The following is a 9,775-nucleotide window of genomic DNA, read 5'->3' as shown; positions in this document are numbered from 1 at the left end:
GTTCGTCGCTCTTTCTTTCTCGCTATCCAGGGCACATCTTTAACTATTTTAGAGCTCACCAATTTCCTGCAGTGGTTTCTTAGAGGAAATCTTCCAGCCTCAATGTTGGAGGGAGCTGCCCATTACATGGACACTTCAGTTGGTCATGGGTGAAGTGGGAACCCATTTAATTATCATGTGGGAGAGAGACACAGGACATCTTGTGGCTTAGCTCAAAGATGAAATTTCACAAATCTATTCACTCAGTAAAGCTCTTCCTCCCTTTTAAATGTGTATTGGTTAGAATCACTGCAGAACTCAGGGTGGAGAGGTGATGATGGTGTTTGCCCTGATATGTATTGATTAGGACTGTAAGTGATTGTTGTTAGTCATGGGGAAATACTCCTGCCAGTGTTCAGATTCCCATCAACAGATGTTCACGAAATCTGTCATTCACTTCCAGCACCGTTAGCTGAAGTGGGGAAGTGGGGAACAGGTTCTTTATACTCGGGATGACATTGGCTGGCGAGGTGTCCCCAGTTCCAATCCTATGTGAGTCAAATTAGGTGGTTTTCAGTTTCCCTTTCTCTTGTTCGGTGTCAGCCTCGACCTGCTCTTCCTTTGCCACGTCTCCCACTGCCATCTCTTTGTCTCTGTCGTCTGCTTGCCTGATGATGAGCAGCCGGCAGGTGAGCAGGATCCCAAAGACAAGTGCATGGGCATAACGTTTGAGCGGGTCGCCCACCAGCTGATGGAAGAAGAGCACAGCCAGTGCAACCAGGAGAAGAATGAAGTTAGCTACGTCCTTGGGCCTTCCGGGGACCAGGGTCATGATAATGCCACACGTCACCTCCATCGTCCCAATGAGTTTCCGCAGCTGGATCGATGTGATGCCCATCTTCTTTAATACCGGAAGCGCCTTGGCATATTCCTTATATGCTCTTTTCTGCAATTAAAGGGATATAAAATTGATGCTATTAATTGCTCTAAGATGCATTTAAAGAAGTTTCATGGAATGTCAGTATAGATGGAAGCATAAGAACTCTTCTGGCTGTGTGATGCATTAGAAGAACAAATTACTTGTTCCTATTCACCCCACATCCCAGTAAATATTTCCCTGTTAGACTGTAATTCACTGGGGTTAATTATTCAGAATTTCATACTCTGGGACTGGCTGGTGTACTTATCCCTCATCCCAGATTCTTTCCTTGTTTAAAATTCATAATTCTAATCACATAGAGCCACGTTTGTCTTTGCATTTGTGCTTATTCATTTAGGAAGGCGATCTGTAATCATTCAAGAAATGGAACTAAAATGATGACCTAATTCACAGAGGCCTGGACTAATAATCCAGGGATGCAGCTCCAAATCCCATTTTGGCATCTGAGGGATTGAAACTCAGTTAGTTAAATAATCTGGAATTAAAAATTAGTATCAGTAATGCCTATCAACCTGCCTAGGGGGTCAAGGAAAGAGCGTTGACGTCGCGGCCCTGTTTCCACCAACCTTTCCACCACCACGCCAAGAAGCACAAGACAGACACCATTGTATGCAGATGCCGAGAAGTGTGTTGAGCTCTGGCTGAACAACTTCCAATCTTGTGTGTGGACTCACAAAAATGCTGGAGAAACTCAGTGGGTGCAGCAGCATCTATGGAGCGAAGGAAATAGGCAACGTTTCTGGCCGAAACCTTTCTTCAGACTGACTCGATAAGCAGAAGATGAACCTGCCCAAATGTAGCTTCAGCCTCAGGGAATCACTTGAATCGTAACTCAAAAACAGAAACAGGTTTGGACTGTTGATCTGGAAGCATGCTTTGACAAACTAAATATTCGGTGAGATGGTGACCCGATTTTAGAGAACCAATATTTCACTACATCCCTTAGATGCCGAACAATCAGAAGTTGATCAATCACAGATTTAAAATGTCAAGGGCCTGTCCCACTTGGCGATTTATTCGGCGACTGACGTATAAGGTCACAGAAAAATTTACAGCGTGATGCGGCAGTGACGCAGGGTGATGTCGTATGACACACGGATTTTCTTCAAGTGTCGCACCATTTTTTTGTCGCCACTGGATTTTGAAATGTTCAAAATCTTTTGGCGACACTGATATGACGCCGGCAGTTGCCGGAAAAAATCATCAAGTGGGACAGGCCCTTAACTGTTAGCATTAGTTTATGTTTCTGGCAGAGTTCAGAACTTATAGTATGCTCTGCTTCTTCTTCTTGCGTATGGCGTGCGCAGCCTAAAGTTGTAGGACAACTTGTTCTATTTGACCTTATTTGAATGTGCACACCAGGTTGATTGCATTTGAAAAGACTTTGCCTTCCATCACACTGAGGAGGAGATTCACTGTGATGGATGTTTGTGTAAATGAAATTGTTTGTGTGTCGTGTAGGAATTGTTTTGTTTTGTTTGTATGGCTGTGGAAACTGAGTTTCGTTTGAGCCTCACTGAGGTTCAAATGACATGGAATAAATATCTATCTATCTATTTGTCGAAACAGGGTGGACCACGTGAAGGTAGCAATCTCCCACCCCATAGTAGGCTCTGCATGTAGAAACGTCTCCAAAATTTCACAAGGTCTGGCTCTAAGTATTAGAGAATTCCCCCCTAGACATAAACTTGATAGCCAACAGAAACACTCGGGCTGCTACTGTATTGCTTTCCCTTAAAATCTTGAGTCATTGAACAAATTACCTTTCCAAAATTCAGGAAAGTAAGCCTTACTTTGTGTGATCACACCTTGTAATTTAACGCAGAGTCCAGGCAGGCATCATTCTGGTTAATCTACACTGCACACCCTTCCCCAGGCCTGTTCACAGTATTGACAGTTTCCATTATAATGTTTTTGTTCTCCAGATTCAAAGGCAAGGATTCTATTTACCTGACTCGCATAATAATTTTATATAGTTCTGTTAGCCTCTTCCACTGTAAGGAAGATAAATCAGCACACACACATTCATAGGCTAAGCACTAAGTTTTTGTTGACTCAATCATTGAAACATATAGGAATATGACACTACCCTTCAATTTCCACAGGACAAAGGTACTCTATTGCTAGACCTTGAAATATGTGGTTAATTTCCCACATGTCAGGAGCCACCTCCTAGCGAAGGTAGACATTGCCAGATAAATTCATCATCACCTTTGGAATGCCAGCACAATCTGCAGCAGTCTGAAATTAAAAGTATTTGACTATCAAGACCACAAACCCATCATTTAACATCATCTATCAGGCACAGTAATCTCTGCCCTCCTGTGTGCTACTGAGACTTAGACTACCCACCAAATGCATCCTGAAGTATTGCAGAGATAGCACTAATGCTGTCTCTGTAAAATCCTCTAATTTCACTGGAAGGTAACAGTAGATGAACCCAGGCCAATATCCCCAGCAAAGAGTTCTAATTACACCATGTGTTTTATTTCCATTGTTTGTTATATTTCATCCTCCTTTCTATTTTACCATTCTCCCACCTCTCATTATCTCTCCTGCCATACTCTCCCTCTTATGTTTCTCTTTCCATTTCTGGTGGCCAAAAGGAAACCAGATGCCTGCAAACGGAGAAACAGGCAGACTTCATTTGATTTAAAGCAGACATTTCAAATACTGAGCCTTCCTTTGTTGAAGATGACACTGTGCTTACATCTCCTTCGCCTTTTAGCTGTTTAATTGTTAACCGACCTCCACAACCGTGTGGCGGCGGCAACGGCTGCCTCGCCAACAGTCTGCCTGTCCCTTCCTCCTTTGTGTGTTTTTGTATGTGTTAGATGTACGTTTTTAGTGTTCTTTAGCTTGTTTTATATGGGGGGGGGGGAGATTGGGGGAAACTTTTTCTAATCTCTTACCTCGACGGAGATGGGATTTTTTTCCGTATCGTATCACCATCCACACTGCGGACTAACATTGTGGAGTTGGCGGCCTTTGCTGGAGACAGACTTTTGAGAGCTCCGTCGCGGGTGCCTACGGGACTTTAGCATCGCGGAGCCCGCGATCCCTTTGCCAGGGATCGACCTCAGAGCTCCAACTATGGGTGCTTGCAAACTTAACATCACGGAGCTTGTGGTCTCTGGTCAGAGACCGACTTCAGGAACTCCAAGCCGTGGGTGCTTCGACCTTCCCAGTGCGGGAGTTTCGATCGACCCGACGCAGAGGCTTCGACCGCCGGCTGTGGGAGCTTCGATCGTCCCGAAGCAGAGACTTCGACTGTCCCGACTGCGGGAAAATAACGAGGAAGATTGGACTTTTTTGCATTCCATCACAGTGAAGAATGTGGGGAATCCACTGTGGTGGATGTTTATGTTAACTTTTACGTAGTTGTGTGCATGTTGCTTTTTATTTTGTATGGCTGTATGGCAATTCGCATATCACTGTACCTTAATTGGCAAGTAACAATTAAAGACCTTTGAAACCTTTGAAACAGCTGGAAGTGACAGGGCCACAGAGTTCTGACCTGATTCTATCATTGTCAGATTGCTTGGTTGTGTGACATGTTGCTTCTGCTGTTTAATGTACATGCAGTGCAAAGCTTTGGCTGATTGGAACCTCATCTTTGTTACGATCTTTCACACTTTTCATAGAAGCCGAGTTACTCCCAAACCATGATAATAATCCAATCTTCTGCCGGAAGTGCCAAGTGGATGATTTGCCTGGGCTTCCTCCTGAGATCCCAGCTTCACAAAAGCAGGTCTTCAACCAATTCCAGTTATTTCACATCACATTGAGGAACAAATAATACATTGGAAATAGTAACATTCCGGCTGCAGAGCTGAAGATCTATATGCTAAAATTAGTTGACTCACTAACTGCCAATTCAGTTGCATCACCAGAATCTACTGTACATTGGTAGCTCATTGAAGATAGAATCAGTGCTAAAGTGGTCACCACAGCATTATATTTAGAGAGGAGTGTTTCTGACCACTGTTGAGCAGATTCCTGGTCTAAGGGTTGGGAATAGAGCCAAATAAAGAGGAAGGGAGACAACAGCTTCCATCACATCTAACAGAACCTGAGCAGTCTGTCAACACATGGAGAGATGTTGTGAGTCCTTGCAATGTCCTAGGTCACCATGCCAACCAGGGTGCCAACCAGGAGCCTCACAAGGCTGCCCAGCAACACCTCTCAGAGCAGTTTCTCCATTCTCAGCCATGGGGCATTTCATTGCAGTAGGTTCCCCCAGTGGAGGGCTGGGGTTTGTGCCAAGATTTCCACCACAGCTGCACACAGCACCAGCAGGGCAGTGCAGGGTTTAGTCCAAGCAGAATGACCAGGGCAACTTGCAACCTGACCTTCCCAGCAGCAGTTGACCTGGTGTGACATCAGGGGTTCTGGTAATACTGAGTTCCATGAACATCAAGGGAAAAAATCTATGCATTCTTCACAAAAAGGAAAATGAAGGTGGTTTCTGAAGGTACATCTTGGTCTCAGGACATCACTGGTACCTTCCTCAGGACAATGTTTAGGGTCCAACTTTAGTAACACCATTAATAACCATGTCTCCACAGAAGGTTCAGGAAGTGGGATGAGTGGTGGTGCATGGTGCTCAGTTTCATTTACCACCCTTTGATAATGTGGCATGCTTTTAGGACCTGTGCAATATTGACACAGGAACTGATTGATGGGGAATGACATTGTGGCACATAATTGTGCAATAATGGCACGTCCCTTCAAATTGGAGACTGGAACCATCTATTTTAGACATTATCATCACCACATCCCCACTACGATCAGATATTTAAATGGACTGCGTGTAATAAAGCAGTGTTTATAAGACACAGGAGAGGCTGTGCATCCTGCATCCAGTGGCTGGTTTCCCCAAAGTCTTGCCATCATCAACAAGGTGAACGGCAGGAGCCTGGGAGAATTGCCTCAATCACCTGGATGAACGTGTCAACACTCAAGAAGTTTGGTGCCGTGCCAGAGTCATACAGCACTGTAACGTTGCCTATTTCCTTCGCTCCATAGATGCTGCTGCACCCGCTGAGTTTCTCCAGCATTTTAGTCTACCTTCAGCTCTCCACCTCCCTCTTCACTAATCCCATATATCTGCATTGGGACTCTGCCCAGCCTATTTAAATGTCTAAATGCCTCATAAGCATAGTAACTGTATCTGATCCCACCACCTTCCCTGGAGGAGCGTTCCAGATATCAACCACGCTCTGTGTAAAAATCTTACCCCTAAAAGCCAATGCAAGAAAAAGTACAGTAACATTTTAATAATCTCGACTTTGGTACTGCCGGACCAGCTGCTTTTCTATATCTGATTTTCTAGCAAATATCGGTTGTTAGTCTTATTGACTCGCACTTGTAATTAACGTCTTATAGTAGTATTATGAATTTTCCACGGGTACCAACGTGTTCAAGCGGTGCGGAGCGCAGACATCAGAACCCGGTGGGCCAGATGCCCAACTATGGGATATCGGAATTACGGGAGCTTTCTTGATTGACACTCCAAACCACACTTCTCTCCTCCCTCTCCTGCTGTCACTGTGGCTGCAGAGCATTGTCTACAAAATATGGTGCTGAAACTCTGCAGCGGGACTGTGTGCAACTGCATATGTGGAAGTGTGTCGAAGCCTCCTGCACCGGGGGGGGGGGGGGGAGGTGACTTTGCGCCTTGCTGAGTCTGATGTACCCTGTGTGCGTGTGGGTCTGCGTCTGTGTGTGTGCGTGGCTGTGTGTGTCTGAGTGTGGGTGTGTATGTGTGTGTCTGAGTGTGGGTGTGTCTGTGGATGTGTGTGTGTGTGTGGATGTGTGTGTCTGTCTGTCTGTGTGTGTGTGTCTGTGTGTGTGTGTGTCTGTGTGTGTGTGTGTCTGTGTGTGTGTGTGTGTGTCTGTGTGTGTGTCTGTGGATGTGTGTGTGTGTGTGTCTGTGTGTGTGTGTGTGGATGTGTGTGTCTGTCTGTCTGTGTGTGTGTGTCTGTGTGTGTGTGTGTGTCTGTGTGTGTCTGTCTGTGTGTGTGTGTCTGTGTGTGTGTGTGTGTGTGTGTGTGTGTGTGTGTGTGTGTGTGTGTGTGTGTGTGTGTGTGTGTGTGTGGTGACTCCATCCTCTGGAGATAAACGGCCCATGATGTACCGAGCACTGCGCCGGCAGCAGCGGTGGTGAAACATGGCCTGCCCGCTGGAGGGCCGGAGCCCGGCGTTTGCGGCCCACACGACCCCGGTACCGGCGGCCCTCATGGCCAGACCCGCGCTCCGTCCGCTTACCATCTCGTTGAACGCATCCCTGCTGAGGCGCGGCGTCAGTTTGACGGTCCCCATGAAGACAAAGAACAGCCCGAGCGCGACGGACAGGCCGACCACGGCCACGGTCCGAGGCGACATCATGGAGAGCGGCCGCCTCACGCCCGTAGCACCCGCCAACTACCAACGTTGCCGCGCCGGGTCCCAGAGCCCGCGCCCGCCCTGTGCTCCTGGCGGGGATAGGAACCGCCCACCACCCACATCACTCACCGCTCACTCCACCCCCATCACACACAGCCGGCACCAGAGCCCCCCCCCCCTCTCCTCCCACTCCCCCCCCCCTCTCACTCCACCCCCCCCCCCCTCTCACTCCGCCCGCCCCCACTACCCCCCCTCCGGTCCCCCCCCCCCCCCCCCCCCCTCCTCACTCCCCCCCCCTCACACAAGCCCCCACCATCTCCCCCCCCCCCCCCCTCTCACTCCACCCCCCCTCTCTCACTCCACCCCCCCCCCTCACTCCACCACCCCCCCCCTCACTCCACCACCCCCCCCCTCTCACCCACCCCCACCCTCACTCCACCCCCCCCTCACTCCCCCCCCCCTCTCACCCACCCCCCCCTCACTCCACCCCCCCCTCTCACTCCCCCCCCTCTCTCCCCCCCCCCCCCCCCTCCCTCCCCCCCCCCCTCTCACTCCCCCCCCTCTCACTCCACCCCCATCACACACAGCCGGCACCAGAGCCCCCCCCCACTCCACCCCCCTCTCACTCCACCCCATCATACACAGCGGCAAACCAAGCCCCCCCCCTCTCACTCCACCCCCCCTCTCACTCCACCCCATCACACACAACCGGCACCAGAGCCCACCCCCCCCTCTCACTCCACCCCCCACTCTCACCACCCCCCCCATTCCACTCCACCCCCGCCCTCTCACTTCACCGCCCCCTCTCACTCCACCCCCCTCTCACTCCACCTCCCCTCTCACTCCGCCCCCCCCTCTCACTCCGCCCCCTCTCACTCCACCCCCCTCTCACTTCAGTCCACCCCCCCTCTCACTCCACCCCCCTCTCACTTCAGTCCACCCCCCCCCTCTCACTCCACCCCCCTCTCACTTCAGTCCACCCCCCCTCTCACTCCACCCCCCTCTCACTCCACCGCCCCTCTCTCACTCCACCGCCCCTCTCTCACTCCACCCACCCCTCTCACTCCACCCCCCTCTCACTCCACCCCCCATCACACACAGCCTGCCCCACCCCTCCCCAGAGCCCACCCACAGCTCATTCCACATCACACTGAGCCCATCCACCCCTCACACCACTCACCCCAGAGCTCACCCACCGCTCATTCCACCCTACTCTATCACACACAGCCGTCCCCAGAACCCACCTACCACTCACACCACCACACATACCCCGCCCCAGTACCCTCCCCCTCACTCCACCCCTCCCCACTTCACACACCTCCTGTCCCAGTACCAACCCATCCCTCATCACTCACCGCCCGCCCCAGAGCCCACCCACAACTCACTCCATCTCACCCCCTCATCAAACACAGCACGCGTCACCCCACCATCATCGCCCACCCCTGTACCCTCCCCCTCACTCCACCCCTCCCCACATCACACAACTCCCGTCCCGGTGCCCACCCACCCATCCCTCACCTCACATATCTCACCGCCCGCCCCAGAGCCCACACACAACTCACTCCATCCCACCCCTCATCAAACACAGCACGCCCCACCCCACATATCTCACCGCCCGCCCCTGTACCCACCCACAACTCACTCCATCCCACCCCACATCACACACTGCCTGCCCCCACCTCACATCAGACCACCCACCCACCATGGCCCCAGTAAACATTACTACCCAAAGCTTCATTCAACCCATCCTCCCATCACTTACCCAAAACACCACCATCCCACAAACTACACCACATCACCAACCCATGTCATCCCACATTGCATATCCCATCACCCCCATTCCACTACCCACACTCAACTGACCCCCTTCACCCCAACCCAGCCACTCCATACACCACCATTCCATACTAGAATCACGCAGGGTGCTGACCACCCCATGCTTCCCCACCTGACGCTCAGTGTTGGCCCATAAAGTCAGCCTCATGAAGAGCTAGACTCCCACAAAGTGGTAAGAAAGATACTGGAGAGGATTCCAAGGGATAAGATATACAGTGGCTTGCAAAAGTATTCATACCCCTTGAACTTTTCCACATTTTGTCACGTTACAACCACAAACGTAAATGTATTTCATTGGGATTTTATGTGGTAGGCCAACACAAAGTGGCGCATAATTGTGAAGTGGAAGGAAAATGATACATGGTTTTCAAATTTTTTTACAAATAAAAACTGAAAAGTGTGGCGTGCAAAAGTATTCAGCCCCCTTTACTCTGATACCCCTAAATAAAATCCAGTGCAACCAATTGCCTTCAGAAGTCACCTAATTAGTAAATAGAGTCCACTTGTGTGTAATCTAATCTCAGTATAAATACAGCTGTTCTGTGAAGGCCTCAGAGGTTTGTTAGAGAACATTAGTGAACAAACAGCATCATGAAGCCCAAGGAACACACCAGACAGGTCAGGGATAAAGTT

At 49.8% G+C, this 9,775-nt stretch overlaps 1 protein-coding gene across 1 annotated transcript; it reads right to left on the bottom strand.

Moving 5' to 3' along the window:
• Nucleotides 1–267: 267 nt before the first annotated feature.
• On the bottom strand, nucleotides 268–7,364 carry tmem35a (transmembrane protein 35A). Its single transcript, XM_033044428.1, has 2 exons — nucleotides 7,190–7,364; nucleotides 268–925 (listed from the first exon to the last, which is right to left on the bottom strand). Exons 1-2 carry the CDS (start codon nucleotides 7,307–7,309, stop codon nucleotides 542–544), a joined length of 504 nt encoding a protein of 167 aa, XP_032900319.1. The 5' UTR covers nucleotides 7,310–7,364; the 3' UTR covers nucleotides 268–541.
• Between the last annotated feature and the right edge of the window lie 2,411 nt (nucleotides 7,365–9,775).

Source organism: Amblyraja radiata, chromosome 26 (assembly GCF_010909765.2).
Source record: "Amblyraja radiata isolate CabotCenter1 chromosome 26, sAmbRad1.1.pri, whole genome shotgun sequence".
Taxonomy (NCBI): domain Eukaryota; kingdom Metazoa; phylum Chordata; class Chondrichthyes; order Rajiformes; family Rajidae; genus Amblyraja; species Amblyraja radiata.
This window is presented reverse-complemented; position numbering and strand designations above follow the sequence as displayed.

Bases quoted from the DNA above. Each gene is read 5' to 3' on its own strand.
- tmem35a (XM_033044428.1), bottom strand. From the start codon at position 7,309: ATGATGTCGCCTCGGACCGTGGCCGTGGTCGGCCTGTCCGTCGCGCTC. The intron at 926-7,189 runs GTAAGCGGACGG...CTTTAATTGCAG, and splicing joins GGGATGCGTTCAACGAGATG to AAAAGAGCATATAAGGAATA.